We start from the raw sequence: 17,211 nt of genomic DNA on the forward strand, positions 1-17,211 counted from the left end.
TAACATGGTGAAACCCCATCTCTACTGAAAATACAAAAAAATTAGCCAGGCGTGGTGGCGGGCGCCTGTAGTCCCAGCTACTCGGGAGGCTGAGGCAGGAGAATGGTATGAACTTGGGAGGCAGAGCCTCTGCAGTGCAGCCACTCTTGTCAAAAAAAAAAAAAAAAAAAAAGAGGGATTGTTCTCTATGTCCTGAAATGAAAGGATTTTTAAAATATAATGTGAAGTGAAACAAAAGTGATAGACGAATAGACATGGCATACATATTTTTGTAAAACACACAAAACAAAATCCCACAACTTTTATGTGCTTATGTGTATATGTAAATATAAATACACACACATATACCAAATATTACCATAAAGTAATCACTTTATAAAAAAATGTAGGTTGAGGGAAGCATATTTACTGATGGGAAGGCATTATTATTTTTAACTTTATGAGCTGAGTATCACATGAATTTAAAAAAAAAAAACTATACTAAAATAACCTGTGCATTTGGCAGAGCAAGTTAATTATCCCAGTGTTACAGATGAAGAAGTTAACACTTAAAAACTAGCTTATCCTAGGTCAAATCATAAGTTATTATCAAAGTGGAGTTTAAAATTAGTTTTCTGACTCCTATATATCTTCATTTACATGTTTTCATCAAGTTAAGAGTCACAAATAGAGGGTGCCTAAATGTAAAAATCAAAAGGACTAAAAGGGGAGAGGAAGATAGTTTTGGAAACTGTTTTAAATGCAACGCCAAACAGCTAAAGTGATCAAACACGTGTCTACATTACATCTCTGAAAAACAGCTTGGCTGATGCTATTTTAACTACCATGATTGTGAGTGATGATAATGAAAACTAAGATATTACTCAAATACTCTTTAAATCTCAGACCCAGAGAGGGCCAACAATGAAAACTAAGATATTACTCAAATACTCTTTAAATCTCAGACCCAGAGAGGGCCAACACTGAAGTCTATACCTTAGAAAAAGAGACCTTTTGAGGAAACCATTTAAAAGAGTTATACCACAAGCACATTTTGAGTATATACAGAAGAATATGTTTTGCTTTTCTCCTCATAGAACACGTTTGGGATTATCTTCTTAAAAAAGATAATCAGGCCAAGCAGAGTGGCTCACGTCTGTAATCCCAGCACTTTGGGAGGCTGAGGCAGGAGGATCTCTTGAGCCCAGGCATTCGAGACTAGCCTAGGCAACATAATGAGACCTTGTCTCTACCAAAAAGAAAAAAGGAAAAACAAAATAGCCAGGCATGGTGGTGTGCACCTGTAGTCCTAGCTGCTTGGGAGGCTGAGGCAGGAGGATCACTTGAGCCCTGGAGTTCAAGGCTAGAGTAAGCTATGATTGTGCCTCTGTGCTCCAGCCTGGGCAACACAGCAAGACTCTGTCTCAAAAAAAGGAAAAAAAAAAAAGATAATCATGTCCTCCTACAAGTCACATAATGCACCTTTGTAGTGTTTTTCAAACTTTTGTTTTTTAAAAAATAACAATTTACAGTACAAATAACATTGTATTATGGCTCAGTACACATATCCTTGATGAAATGTTTTGAGGAATAATACTGAGCCTAATTAGTGCAAGAGCATTTTGATACTGCCTTTTCTGGTCAATTTTATTCCAATGTATCTTATTTCAATAAAAATGTATTGTTGGGCAGGGTGTACTGAAGTGATTTTATAATCTACTAACAAGTTGCAACCAGCAATCTGAAAGCATTGTCTTATTGCATGAACAAAGGTCAAATTAAGAAATTAGAGAAACCGATCTCTGTGCTCTTCTTATATATGTACAGCAAATTAGCCTTCTAATGAATTCAGGAATTTAGAGCCACTGGTGATAAAATTTCCCTTTTCTGAAGTTTTAGGATTCTAGAGGATATGGAAAATCACTGCACAATACAGCCTGCCATAATGCCTTATCTTCAGAATTGTGCCATTGAGACTGACCATTCTCCGAGGTTTGTGCTTTTTATTCCCACCATAATTACTGGAAATTTGGGATCGTTCAGTCTGAATTTCTCCTACCTGGCAGTATATTAAATTGTGGGCCAATACAAAACAACTTTTTGGATCCTCTCCAAGCAATATATTTATAGAAAATAATATAATCTATAGATATTAAAGCTTTTATGCATGATTAATATATTGATTAAAAAATTATAATCTCTCTGTTCAGGACAAAAGTTCGGAAGTCCTCAACATTTACCAAAAAAGTCATGTCGCGATAAAGAGGGTATTACTTATTATATTTGTTGTTACTTACTTTCTTAAAATTCTGAAATTACATATGCAGTACCTATTTTCAGGGAAATATAAGTAACTACAGATATGCAGAATTAAAAACAATTCATTTGTTCTCTTACTCCAGCAGTAACAACCAATGTCAACTTTTGAGTCTCTGTGAATGCTTGACATCCCTATTATGGTTCCACACTAGTATGAGAGTTAAGAGAACACAAAACACACAATTAAAAGTAATTCAAAATAACTCAGATCTTTACAATTTTCAAATCCAGGAAGGGGACACAATCTCCCTTCCTGCCTCCAGAAAATTATCCCATCAATCCACATTTCTCTACATGCAGAAATCTCATATTCTCCTCCTTCAGAACTTTCTCTAGTCCCACTTCTTCTTGTCTCTCCTACCTTATTTCCAGTGTATATACCGAAATGATTCATGAGGTTGGAATGAGATAATACATGTGAAACTGTTAGTACAAAACCGGCACAATGGATAACTACAGGAAGTTCTCTGGAGATGACTTTGCATAATTTTGACTTTACATAATAGCTAATTTTGACTTTATGTAATAGCTGTGCCAGATTAGACACATTGCTTAACCTCTCTGTGATTTAGGTTTTCATCTATAAAATAAAAATAACAACTGTACTTACCTCATGAAGCTGTTACAAAGATTTTATGTATTATGGGAAATTATTAATTTGGAATAGTGCCTAACATGCAGTGAACATTATATAAATATTGGCTCTTGGTATTGTTAAGTAATCGATGAATGGTAGTTATTATCTCGCTTTATAGCTTGGTATTTTTAACTAAATATTATATCATTAACTGTCTTTTGTAGAAGCATAAATATGCTTCTGCTGTATTATTTTTTAAAGCTCTATATTATACTATTGTATGAATATACCCTGAATCCCCTTTCTAAGCTATTTGCAATGTTTGTATTTTTTACTATTATAAATACTGCTGTAATATATACCATGGAACATTCGTTTCATGCATATGATAATCTAAGTGTACATTTCGTGGTTCAAGAAAATGCATATTTTAAAAACTTTGATACAAATGACTAATTAGTCTACATGGTGATTTTTACCTATTTATAATCTACCAAGAATAACTGATACTGTTCCAAGCTCCATACTTTCTTTCTTACTAGGAGTTATCTGAATATGTTTTTAATTTATAAAGTTGTATGTCATTGATTATAAGTAATGTCAAGTATTTTTTGCAGATTTCTTGTATAAATGTTCAATTCTTTTTAATTAAAATTATTTTAAAAATACAAAACTATACTTAACTATAATGCATTAAAATAATTTTTCCTTTGTTTTTGTTTTGTTTTGTTTTGTTTTGTTTTGAGACAGAGTCTTGCTCTGTTGCCCAGGCTGGAGTGAAGTGGCATGATCTCGGCTCACTGCAGCCTCCACCTCCCAGGTTCAAGGGATTCTCCTGCCTCAGCCTCTTGAGTAGCTGGGACTACAGGTGCCTCTGCCACCACACCCAGCTAATTTTTTGTATTTTTAGTAGAGACGGGGTTTCACCATGTTGGCCAGGCTGGTCTTGAACACCTGAACTCAGGTGATCCACCTGTCTTGGCCTCCCAGAGTGCTGCGGTTACAGGCATGAGCCACCACGCCCGGCCCTCTTTTTTTTTTTGAGATGGAGTTTCCTCTGTCGCCCAGACTAGAGTGCAATGGTGTGATCTTGGCTCACTGCAACCTCTGCCTCCTGAGTTCAAGCGATTCTCATGCGTCAGCCTCCCAAATAGCTGAGATTACAGGTGCTCACCACCATACCCGGCTATTTTTTGCATTTTTAGTAGAGAGGTCAAACTCCTGACCTCAAGTGATCCACCTGCCTTGGCCTCCTAAAATGCTGGGATTACAGGCATGAGCCATTGTGGCTGGCCAGAAAATGATCTTTTTCTTATATTTTATTTTGTATTTGTTATGTCATGTTTAAAAAGACAGTCATCATTCTGTAATTTTTATCTCTATTTTTTTCCTAGTACTTCCAGTTATACCACGTTTTTAATTTTTTTATCTATAATTCATCAATCTGTATAGGTCTATCTAAATATAGACTATCTATAGTCTATCCTATGCTCTTTACACTTTTAATGTACTACCCATCTTATGCCTTTTGTTTTATTGTAGGGATCTAACATTATCTTATTCCATAAGTGAGCCATTTATTCATACTCTCTTTGTTAAATAATCTATGCTTTTGTCATTTTTAAAAAATGTCACCTTTGTAAAAACTAAATCACTGTAGACATTTGCCTCCAAATGTCTAACTTTGTTAGATTTCATTTAATCAATACCATTCTGAACCAGTTATATACTGTTTTAATAATTATTACTTTTTAACATTTTAATACTTTATAGGGAAAATGATTCCACAAGATTATTCTTTTCAAACATCTGGCTATTTATTTATTTATTTTGAGACAGAGTCTCGCTCTGTCACCAGGCTGGAGTGCAGTGCTGTGATCTTGGCTCACCGCAACCTCTGCCTACCAGGTTCAACCGATTCTCCTGCCTCAGTGTCCCGAGTAGCTGGGACTACAGGCACATGCCGCCAAGCCCAGCTAATTTTTGTAATTTTGTGTTTTGGCAGAGACAGAGTTTCACCATTTTGACCAGGATGGTCTCGATCTCTTGACCACGTGATCTGCCCGCTTCGGCCTCCCAAAGTGTTGGGATTACAGGCGTGAGCCACCGCGCCCAGCCTCATCTGGCTATTTTATTAAATGTATTTTTAAGAGATTCTTTAGAAAAGAAAGCATTGGTAATTGATTAAAGATAGTTAAAAATATAGCCTAATTTTAGAAAAACTGACATTTTCAAAGCATGGGCATTTCTATCTTAGAATGCAGTAGTTCCCTATTCATTTAATTTTGTGGTTACGTATTGGTGAAATATTGTAGCTTGGTTCTTTTAAATTATCAGCAACTAGTTGTTAACATCAGAATCTGTCTTTTCTTCTGTTCCCTCATCCTCTCTGTTTTCTAGTCAATGAAATTGCATACTTCTTAAATACATATAACATCCTTATTAAAGAGGAAAATAATTATCCTGTGTGACAGTTACTCAAGAAATACTGAAATCAGAACAAAACTTGTAGGTATTTCCGTGGTCATAATGCTCTATCAGCTCCATTATAACAAAATTCATGGGTAAAAATATTTTAGATAGACCAAAAATAACTGTCTTCAGTGAGATAGTAATATATACAAATTATTTTTTAAAATATTTTTGTATGTTTTTATAACTCATCATAAATTAATAGAGTGACTATTTCTTTGGAAAGTGCCCATGGTAATGGAGAGATGCAGCCATGATAATATTATAAATTGTTGAGTAATATATAAAATTTATATTGGCTTCAGAAATGAAATCTTTACATGTCTGATATTTAGTGAACTCACATTTATTTTAATATAATGGACAAAAACGTGGCTTGGCACAAGAAAAGTTGACCTGTATCCAGTTACCCCTTCTTATCCTCTTTCATCCCTATACTGTACCCCTTCCTATCCTCTTTCATCCCTATACTGCTTACTTAATTATTTCTTTTCTTTGTCTTTTTTTTTTTTTTTGAGACAGAGTCTCCCTCTGTCGCGGCGTGATCTTGGCTCACTGCAAGCTCCGCTTACAGGGTTTATGCCATCCACGTGCCTCAGCTTCCCGAGTAGCCGGGACTACAGGCGCCCGCCACCACACCCGACTAATTTTTTGTATTTTTAGTGGAGACGGGGTTTCACTGTGTTAGCCAGGATGGTCTCGATCTCCTGACCTGGTGATCCACCTGCCTCAGCCTCCCAAAGTGCTGGGATTACAGGCGTGAGCCACTGCGCCCAGCCTACTTAATTATTTCTTTAACCAAATTGATTAATTTGAAAAAGAATATAATACATTTCAATAATTTTAAGGCAAAACTTTAAGGAGAATATCTTTCTTCATGCTTGCTAAATTCTCAAACCGTTAGAGTGGTATGTAAGTGCTTGCTTTTCCTAGAATAAAATCTCACACTTCTTTCCATTTCTGTAGCCAAAATAGTATGGCTGTCCTATTCATCAGAAGCATGTCACATGTAGGTAATTTTGAAATTTTCTCTTTGATAGTCAAATATAGTTACTCTAATGACAGTCAGCTCTTCTGCTGTGAAGACACAAATAATTCAGAATAAGTTGTCATCACTACCAAAATAACAAAATTATTTTACTGGTAGAACTTTCAGATATATCTAACTGTTCTTCTCAATGTCCTATTAGTAATCCTTCAAATGTGGAGTATTCATTTTCTGATCCCTCTGCTTAGAATAGCTATCTGCACAACACCCTACAGTTTCCATTCTCTCAATCTATATTTGTATCTGTATAATCTATAACTATATATGTAGTTAATACATACATACACACACACACACACTAGATGATAGACAGATGATAGAGAGAGAGAGAGAGGGAGAAAGATAAGGGAACTTGTTGAAACTGAGGTTCTTAAATTGAGTTAGAGGTGGGACCAAATCTCTAGTTACCTAATGTCCCAGTTTAATATTCTTTTTGATCATTTCCAACATTCCTCACCTTTGTCTTGTATCTAACCCACAGTATGCCCACAGAACAGGAACAATTTTATATATACCTTTATGCCCCTGAAGCCCTTGGCTTGTCATTAAGTAATATCTCCTGAATCCCATTAAACTATAATATACAGAGTATTTTAAATATATACATCTCCTGTAGTTAAAATGAAACAACTTGTTCTTTTAAATCTTTGAGAAAAGTCATTAAATTACAACAAATATTATCAACTTATGTCAAAATGAAGAACACATCAGGGAAGATTTTTCTCATTTTCTGTCGGTAAATTATTGGGGCACTTTTTGAAATGGTCAGTGTAATCAAGTAATTAGCTCATTGTAATGTTTACTTTAATTTTACAATATCTCCAGAAACCATAAATCCAAAAAAGGAAAAATGGGAATAATTGAAATCAATAAGAAGGCTTATGGATGTGCAAAGTTATTAGTAAAATACAAGGGTTTTAATTAAAGATGTTGGCGTGTACAAAGACTCGCTGTTATCCTGATTGATGGGGCCTGCTGGCTCAGCTCTTTCCCTGTTCCCCATTAGCTCCCACTTGCTTTTCTCTGCTCTAATTGGATATTTACCACATCGGCACCTTCTTTTTAAACAACATTTGTTCCACAAAGAATGTAAATACAATTACACTTTAGACAAATTATATGTGTACGCATGTGTGTGAGTATAATTAGTTTATTATCCAAATAATTTGTCATTTTGCTTTCACATTCTACAGGAAACTGTTGAAAATTTCATGGAGAAAGATACAATTTAATTTTCAACTGCAACATTTCTTGTTGAAATTTTGAGGAACAAAAATATATAATAATTTTGTTAGATTTTATTATTCTATTTCGAAGGAGTTCCAGATATACTTTTGAATAAATAAAAGGACATGTATATATGTATGACATTTTTCTTAAGAATAAATAAAATTCATAAGCCAGGCTAAGGTTTTGTTTTTTTTCCCCTTTACTATTAAACTGAAACTTTTAATATATTGCAAATGTTAAAACCAATTTTCTTCATGCCAAGCATAATAAATTACTGAGGAAAATGCTAAATAAGTTCTAAATTTTCCTAGCATATTCTATAATGTCTGTATGGAAAAAGTAAATAACATAAAATGTTGTTTGGAAAAAGGTTTTATTTTGCCAGTGTAGTACTACCCATATTAACAATTATCTACAAGAAAAAAATACAGTGCTTATCTTTATTTTACTATTATTCTATTTTTAATTAAAAAAAAGATTTTGAGATAACCTGGCAAGTTCTATTACTTATGATGGTCTAGGAAGACTATCATAAGTAAGTAAGAAGCAAGAGGTAAATCCCATCAAAAGAACTTTTCTTTTGGTTAAAGTAATGCATTAGTCAGTTTAATGACATTTAAATGGAGAGAAGTGTATCTGTTCACTCCAGTGGTTAAAGTATGCATTTCTTCATTAATTTTGTTGTATTTCAACTTCTACAATAAATAATGTTTTTAACCTATTGTCAAACTCACATTTTTCAATCAGCTTATCAGCAAGAAACATCACTTATAAAGCAACTTAGAAAACTAAAGAGTGTATTGAGTGGTTATCAGCCTAGAAAACTTTACAATTATGATGACTTTAATGCAAAATGTATGCAAAGGTCAGGAAAATCAAACTGTAATGTTTGGATATATGCCTTTTTCCCCCTCCTCACTCAAAATGCAGTGACTGAGATAACACCAGGTCTAGCAGGACAAAAGGAATGTGTAAAATGAAACAACCACCCTTTCTGATAATGGGAGACTGGAGAGAGCTGGCCTGATATCGTGCTTAAAGATAAAAAAGGACATGCAGTATCTACTTTAAATGAGATAAGTGTGCTTCACATATCTTGCAGGGACAGAGATAACTTTGTTTCTTTAATCATTCTTATTTATTTCTTAAACCTTAGTCTCTCTCATACCTAAAACCTGTAGAGCTCATACGTTACGACTCAGTTCTTATGAATAGAGAGAGTTGTCATTCTTACCTGTAAGCCTGCTAAATAATACTTCTATAAGCTTCAGACTTCACATAGCAGATAAGTTTGTCTCCCCTGACACGACTACATTAATCCACTGAATCAATTTACTTAAGCTGTGCTGTGGAGCAATGCAGCCACCATTTAACTGAGCTTAAAAGTACTTTCAAGTTTGAGTCACTGCTCCACATGTAACGTAGCTCTCAGTGTCCAATCATAAGTTCTATTTTGACCCTTTGCAACTCTGTGAGAAATTTTCTTGTTAGGTTTATAGGGTCATGGTGCTCTAACATCCAGAAGGATTTAAGGAGAATAAATTCATGATGTTTTAGAAAATCAGACTCATGAGTAACACAGGAAGAGGGGAACACTTGGTTAGATTTTACAAGCACAATCTACTTACATTAATATTTACAACATTATTTAAGTTGAATGAGTTTGTTTTAAAGAATTTATCTAGAAAATATTTCATATGTTAGGAAAACATTTAAAAAAAACAGCTACTAGTTTCACAGTTTATAGCCTGAACATAATTAAATGCTATGGAGGAACAATGACACAATTAAATTATTTAACATGCAATCAAGCTAACTGTGGCACCCAAAAAAGTACACAAAATAACTTTCAAAATGTTACTAAATTTTACTGAAAATGTACTAACTTTTACTAAAAATATAAAAGATTTTACTGAAATTTCTGTCTGGTAGGTTTGCATAGCGAACTGTTGTTCGTAGTAAGTTGTCGGTTTGTTCACATTCTTCTTCCATTTAGCTAAATCTATTAAAAACAAAAACAAAAACCTTTTCTTCATTTCTTCTGTTTAAAACCTCTGGCCTCCCACAGACCTTCCCTGAAGCTCACTGTTGTTGTGACCGGCTTCTTTGTTTCTCTGTATCTCTATTCAGAGATGTTTTCAATCTGATCACCACTCTTTGCTTCATTTCACCCTAACAAGTCATTCATTTTCATGAACTTGTTTTCCCAGAGCCTGGGCCATTTGTCTTTAGTGTGGCTTCTCACCATTTAGTGACAAAGAGGATAACTCCCAGCACATTTGCTAGGAGACACCTGTGGGAAGATGTCAGCACTGATAAGGTGTAGTCAATGAAATATATGCGTCACTTCAGTTTCCTTAGCTGAGGTGTGGGGCTTTTTAATACTTTTTTCTCTTTTCCCCAATGTATGGAGAGCCTCAAAGAATAATTATCCATAAAAAATAAGGAAATATTTGGTAAATCATGAAGTTGAATACTTCCAGAAAAGCCTTCACTAAAGTGAATTTATTTTAGTCATAGGGAAATAGGTCATTTGTAAATAACATATGATTATATCTTTCAGACTCTAAAATGTACTTTTATATAGTCAATCCACAAAAGCAGAATATTGTCAAAAACTTACATAGCATGTTTTCTGATTTTTTAAAAGTTAAGTCAGGGTCAGATTATAAGTATATCTTTAGTGGACCTAAGAGTAAATATTATGTTTTAAATAACAGAAGAGTCAGTGGAAATCTAGAGAAAGCCTAAAATAACTGACTTTAAAAAAATGAATCGTGTGTTACAACTGTATGGGGTCTCTGGAGGTCTCATATTGTTATGGAATCTCTCGTGAGATCTAATTCTCAAAAAATACAACCTAAATTCTAAAATTGTGATCTTACAATAAGTATATTTTTGAGTAGTTCCAAAATACTTTTTGCCTCAGGATGCTGGGCTCTTTAAATATGGATAAGTAATTTCGCTTTCAAGTAGCTCAGACTAAGAGAGAGAGAGGACAGGAATGAATGTCAAGGACAGGCAGCCTCCAACCCCACTCCAGGGTTTTTGCTCTTCCATGTCCCAGCCACCAGGTGTCAGTAGACTTCACAAGGTGGAACTGGCCTACAGGAGTTTGCCTTCCATTTTCATTCATTCAGATTTAAATTGGAATAAGTTTTCTAACAGTATCCTTTCCAGTTTATTATAATATCGGCTATTATTGATTGGGTTTTGGATATATTAAAAATTATTTAAGAGCTTCAACTGCATTGTTGAATTTCATTGTGCCCCCCACCCTCCACCGCCAGAAAAAAAAACAACAAAAAAACCCCTTAGGTAAGTATACTTATCTCCATTTTATAGATATGGTAATGAAATTTTGAAAGATGAAGTCATTTTCCCATGATAGAAAGTGGAAACAACTGAGATTTGTATCTTTTGGCTAATTTCAAATCCAGCTTCCTCGACTACTAAACTGTGTTACAAAATACTGTATCCAGGAAACAGTTGTCTCTAGATTAAGAACACTTAGGTTAAAATCCAGGTATTAGCTGTGTAAATTTAGCCCTTTAATCATTTCCTCTGCTTATATTTCCTCAATTGTAAAATTGGGTTAATGTAACTGCCCTCTTTAACTCACAGGAATATTGTGAAAATGAATTTTTAAAATGGAAATATTTAATAAAGTTCTATGTTAACTTGTATACTATTCTAACATTTGGCCAGTGTGGTGGCTCACACCTGTAATCCCAGCACTTTGGAAGGCCAAGAAGACAGGATTGCTTGAAGCCAGGAGTTTGAGAACAGTCTGGGCAACAGACACCCCATCACTATCAACAGAGTGAAACACTGTCTCTAAAGCAAAATAAAATAAAATAAAATAAAATTTGTACTTGCTTATTAGGTCCATGAATTTGTTGAGTTTAAATTTGGTAGGCTTTGTGGAGTAAGCACAGTGGCCGTTAAGCCAATTTTGGATTACAGTAAGGATAGCTTCTATGCTGAAAAATTAGCTGAATTAAGTAATTTCACGTCTGATGATTTGACACATGAATTATAACTTGATGATTTTCTTAGTCAAGACTTCCTCCCACCTGTGTTTGGTAGCAAGTGAGAAAACTCCATTCAGGCTGGGTGCACTGGCTCACACCTGTAATCCTAGCACTTTGGGAGGCCGAGGCGAGTGGATCACCTGAGGTCAGGAGTTCAAGACCAGCCTGACCAACATGGCGAAACCCCGTCTCTACTAAAAGTACAAAAAATTAGCCAGGCGTGGTGGCACATGACTGTAATCCCAGCTACTTGTGAGGCTGAGGCAGGAGAATTGCTTGAACCCGGGAGGCGGAGGTTGCACGGAGCCGAGATCGCACCACTGCACTCCAGCCTGGGTGACAGAGGGAGACTGTCTCACAAAAACAAAAACAAAAACAAAAACAAAAAACCCTCCATTCAAATATACTGGAAGAACACCGTGTTTCTTATGGAACCTAAGGACAGCAGTGTAGCTGGACCTCACGAAACCCAGAGAACTAGGAGGTAAACATTGTCAAAAATTGTTATTCTTTCTTTCCTCAACTCTCTGTATGGCTGCTTTATTCTTTAGTGACTTTGGGGACTGTTTCTTTCTGCTTCTCATTAACATACATAGTTCAAAAATGGAAACCTCAATTAGCTTTAACATCTCTTCAGGTTCGACTTTGTAAGTTATTGTAACCAGCACTTTTGGATCCCAAATCTAAATTCTCTGGAGAGAGAATTTGACTGGCCCAGTCTAGTCAATTATCCACCCATATTACAAGATTTCTCAACCCTCAGTACTATTAACATTTTTATCTGTACTGACTAATGCTTTGTTTGGGTAGGGGTGGGAGAGGCTTTCCTGTGCATTGCAGGGCATCATCTCTGGTCTCTACTTTACCAGTGCCAGAAGATCATCCCTCCCACCCCTCCTCCATGATATGACAACCCAAATTATCAAATGTCTCCTGTGGGGCAGAAATCACTTCTGGTTGATAAACACTGCCCTGTGAAGTAAAGGGTAAAGTGTCCCATAAAACAAACATGCCTACTGGGGCTGACCATCTAGAAGGGGGTATTTTTCGGAGAAGGCCACGTGTCTGCTTGGCAATTATCCTGAAAGTGGTCTATTATAGAAATAAGAGATGTTGGTGGAAATTATAACTTTTGTAAAATTTAGCCAACAGAAGCAGATCTACTAAAATAAATTAAAAGGTTCAGAATTTTTAGCACTGTATAAATTGAAGGAAAATTTCAATCAAAGTTAGGGAAAACCCTAATAATCAATGACATACAACTTTTTTTTTTGCATTCTACCCTAATACAGTGATTGAATTTCACATTTTTTACTCATATACCTCAATCTGAGAATAAATATTCACCATCTATGTATATATAACATATAATATGTATACAGAGAGTCTTTCTTGGTATCTGCAGTAAATTGGTTCCAGGACCCCCATAAATACCAAACTCCATAGATGTTCACTTCCCTTATATGAAATGGCATATAATATTTGAGTATAAACTACACACATCATCCTGTATACTTTAAATCATCTCTATATTACTTATAATGCATAATACAATGTAAATGCTATGTAAATAGATGTTATAATGTATAGTTTTTTATATGTATTATTTTTAATTGTTTATTATTTTAATTGTTTTTTTCCAAGTATTTTTGATCTGCAGTTGGTTGAATTTGCCATGTGGAAACCAGTGATATGGAGGAACGACTGTAAAATCGATACATATAATCTATACACTGCATTTTGTAATCTGTAAAAATACACACAAAATAAGACACAGATGAAAATAATAATTAAAGTAATTATTTTAATTGTAATAGTATTATTAATTTTAATTAATAGTGTTATTGAATACACTGTATGAAACTTCTGGTATAGAAAAGATGGCAGAGACCTTTTTCTTCCCACCTGTTTAATTCAACTATAAACCCTGAAAGTAACGCAAGAGGCAACCAAAGGAGAAATCTGAAAGGTGGTGGGAGGAAGAAATTTTGTTCTGGGATCTAGCACTGGAGGAACAACACAACAGCAGGGTGTCTTCAGTGCCCCTACTCAACAGAAGAGGGATCCACCCCAGTGTTTCCCAAATCTAAGCTCCTTCCTCCCTCAGATCTATGGTGAGTCCCTCAACAGTACTGGCTGAACCCCATGGGCCTGAGACAGGGTGTGGTTGGGCCCACCAGAGTGGCTCAGCCACAACAAGGAGCTTTTGCAGAAGCCTCTTTGACCCCTCTGTAAAATAAATACGTGAATAAATAAAATAAGTAGGTGAGTGAGTAAAAACTCATTTTTAGTTTGATACCTCGGTAGTTTTTTTCTGCCATGAAATGACCAGTGGATATCTAGCACTTTCACAGTCTCTTTGGTTACTTTCCACTTCATCACAAACTGTTGCAGATTTTTCCTTATTTTAGAGAACTTGACTTCCTGCAAATGGTCACATGCGTGTCAGACCAGCACTGGGATGCAACTTAGCCTCCAATTCTTTGCTATTAAAAGAATATCTCCAAATATTGTGAATGAATTTCACACAATAATCTCATCTTATTTAAAAGCCTGTTTAAGATTCTTGTCAATACTTTCCTGCCATAAAACATTGTTTCTATTAAATAAGTTAATTTAAATCTACACTGACTATGTTTCATCTAACCCTTTGACAAAGATCCAAAAATTCCCTAATGAACTACTTCGTCCAAAGAATAGGGAGGGAAATAGGCATTTATGTACATTGCTCTCGGTAGAACTAATTGATCCAACCTCTATAGAAAATAAGATCTCCATTTTGCTGTTCTCTACCCATTTCCAAATCCACATGTCTATGACCCTACAAATTCACCTCTAGAAATTAATACTACAAATAATTCATACACATGCATGGGTTGAAGAAATCAAGCTGTAGTACGACATGCAAAACATGCTAATATTTGAATGAAAAATGGGGTGAGTGCTTATATACATACTTCCTTGGGTATGCATAAATTATTTTTGGAAAAATACACCAAAATAGCCAATAATATTTGTTGCCTATGGAGAGCTGAGGGAAAAAGGTGGGACCCACGTGGGAAGATACTATTTTACCTTATAATCTTTTCCATTTCATGAAGTTTGGATATGAGAGTGCCCATGAATTAAAATTAATAAATTTAAGAAATCATTTATCATTGGAAATATTTTTCCTATATTTTTATTCTTTGGTGGTTCACAATAAAATAATCCTTTTATATTTCTTTATTAAAACAGAATCTAGCAAATAGAACTAGACAAATGTGAACTGAGACAAATTAGAAATCTGCAAAGTTTCATCTAAGAGTGTAATATTTGTATGTTTGAATCTTTAATATTTTCTGTATCATCTATGATAACAAAGAAATATATTTCAACTTGTCACTATATTTTTTTCCATATCATATTTCAGTCATTTTTATTGCAGCAGGAAGAATGAGTGTTTACCACTTGTATAGGACATTTTATTTTTCTTTTTTAAAGAAATCATTTATTCTTAAGTTTCATGAAAGTTCAGTGCTGGTTTGAGTACTAAACAACATTAAGAATGCTGAAAAAAAATAGCTATTTGTCTTTATATTTAGTATGCTTTGTTACTATATGTCTTAGCAATGATGATAGCTTCATATTTCCTTTAGCTAATGACTAATCCAAGAAACAGTATAAACTAAGGGCAATAGTCATTGTCAAAAATAGTGACTATTTCCATAATTCGTAAAGTTTTTATCCCTGTGCCTGGAACAGTGCCTGGAAAAATACAGTGGGTACATAGTACCCTTTCTTTTTTCTTTCCTCTCCTTTTGTAATGAATGAATAGTGAAATAACTAGTTAATGAAAGGACTGAGAGACCCAGTTAACCTGAAATTGAGTTACTATTTTGTACACATTGGATTTCCCACTTCTAGTGATGTAAAAACTCTAAAGTTATAGTTAATATCACCATAGCTGTGCTGTTGAGATCATTAACCTAGAAACCACGAAGAAACCTAAGAATCAATTATATATTAATTTTCATTTGAAAGCAATGAAAATCGGGTAGTTTTCTTGGCCCAAAGCAAATCAACCACAAGGAGGTGATAGCTCATTTCATGTTTTAGATGACCAGAGGCGTGAAATGGACCAATCATTAAAATTCCTTGACCACATCAAACCTGTGTGCTCTCACTGATGAACACTTACAAGTCTGGCAATGATTTTCTGTGGGTCCCCAGCAACGGCCAGTACAGGACTTATGGCAACGTCCACCTGCAGAACACGAAAAGGGAAAAAGGACATGCACGTTATAATCTTTCACTCCTTGACTAGGAGTAACTCCTCAAAGGAAATACTCCTGCTCCTTTATGAGGATTTTTATGTCATACTAGAGCTGAAACATAGCCCATAAAATGCCCACTTAAGTAGGAAAACCTGAATGTCAAACATATGTGAAACTAAAGTACAACCTCCTGGTATTCAAATCCTCTTATCATTTTTTAGGAAAATAAAATAAATGAATTTGTGAATTTTCTCAGGAAATCAAAAGCAAATGATTATATTTAACAAGTTTCACTTTCACTGTTCAGCATTATTATTCTATTGATCTATTCTACTTGATATAATTTCCAGAGATCACACCTTACTGAGAGCAACATATATTAAAAAGTAAAGCAACAGTTAAAAATAAGTGGAAATCTATGAGAACAAGAATATATTTTTACAAACACATGAAAAATCATTAGAATAAATGGTAAAATCATGCATTTAAGCTATATTTTTGAAAGCTTAATTTCAATTATTTTAATATATACTTCTAAAATGTTTATTAACATTATTTGCATTTTCAACTATAAGCCTTAATCTCCTATAGTGGCATCTTCTTCTACCATAGGTATTTGCCTCAACAAACATAGTTGTCCCACACAGAAATTCCCATCGGGACTGAAAATAAAGAATATTAGCCGGAAGAAGTCATATAAAAACGACTTCCTTTGAATCTTATTTCTGAATTTCATAGATTCACTCTAAATTTCTGTGGGTACATGACACATTTTTAGAATAAAATATAGATGTTAAAAATCTATTAAAGCTTAAAACTTTTCCGTAAACAGAAATGTTTTCTATGACATTTCCTTAAATGCTTCTTATTAAACATTGTCAATTGTTTAATATTAATTGTTAATAGGATTCTCCCGTTTAAAGTGTTTAACAACGTTAACTATATTATAAATATCATCAAATAACATCTCGTCAGATGCTCCCATCTTTCCTTGATTCAAGTTTTTAATTCCTCAACCAGAAAGTTCTTACAACCTGGAGTGTTTTCCCGCCTCCAGTGAAACTGCCAAAGTGAGCCTATTCTGTTAAATGAGTACACGGTTAAGATACAGATTCAACAGACACTTTCTCTGGCTGGATCTCAGACCATTCAGATTGTCTACCTTTGAGAAAGTAAACTGTACTACTTCCAAGTTAATAAAATACTTAGGTTCAATTCCAGTCATCTTAAAAGTACGGGGATCTTTGCTACAACAGAGTTTATTTAAAGCAATTCTATTTGTGAAGTATTGCCGCT

The 17,211-nt window shown here is 34.5% G+C and overlaps 1 protein-coding gene across 5 annotated transcripts in view; it reads right to left on the reverse strand.

Moving 5' to 3' along the window:
* ERBB4 (erb-b2 receptor tyrosine kinase 4) overlaps positions 1–17,211 on the reverse strand; it is a 1,174,422-nt gene that overhangs the window by 358,632 nt on the left and 798,579 nt on the right. For all 5 annotated transcript variants that reach the window (XM_003812504.7, XM_003812503.7, XM_003812506.7 and 2 more), the window contains exon 5: positions 15,840–15,905. In XM_003812504.7, the coding sequence (XP_003812552.2) occupies positions 15,840–15,905 (66 nt within the window). The remainder of the gene's footprint in view (positions 1–15,839; positions 15,906–17,211) is intronic.

The sequence above is a fragment of the Pan paniscus genome, chromosome 13 (assembly GCF_029289425.2).
Source record: "Pan paniscus chromosome 13, NHGRI_mPanPan1-v2.0_pri, whole genome shotgun sequence".
NCBI lineage: Eukaryota > Metazoa > Chordata > Mammalia > Primates > Hominidae > Pan > Pan paniscus.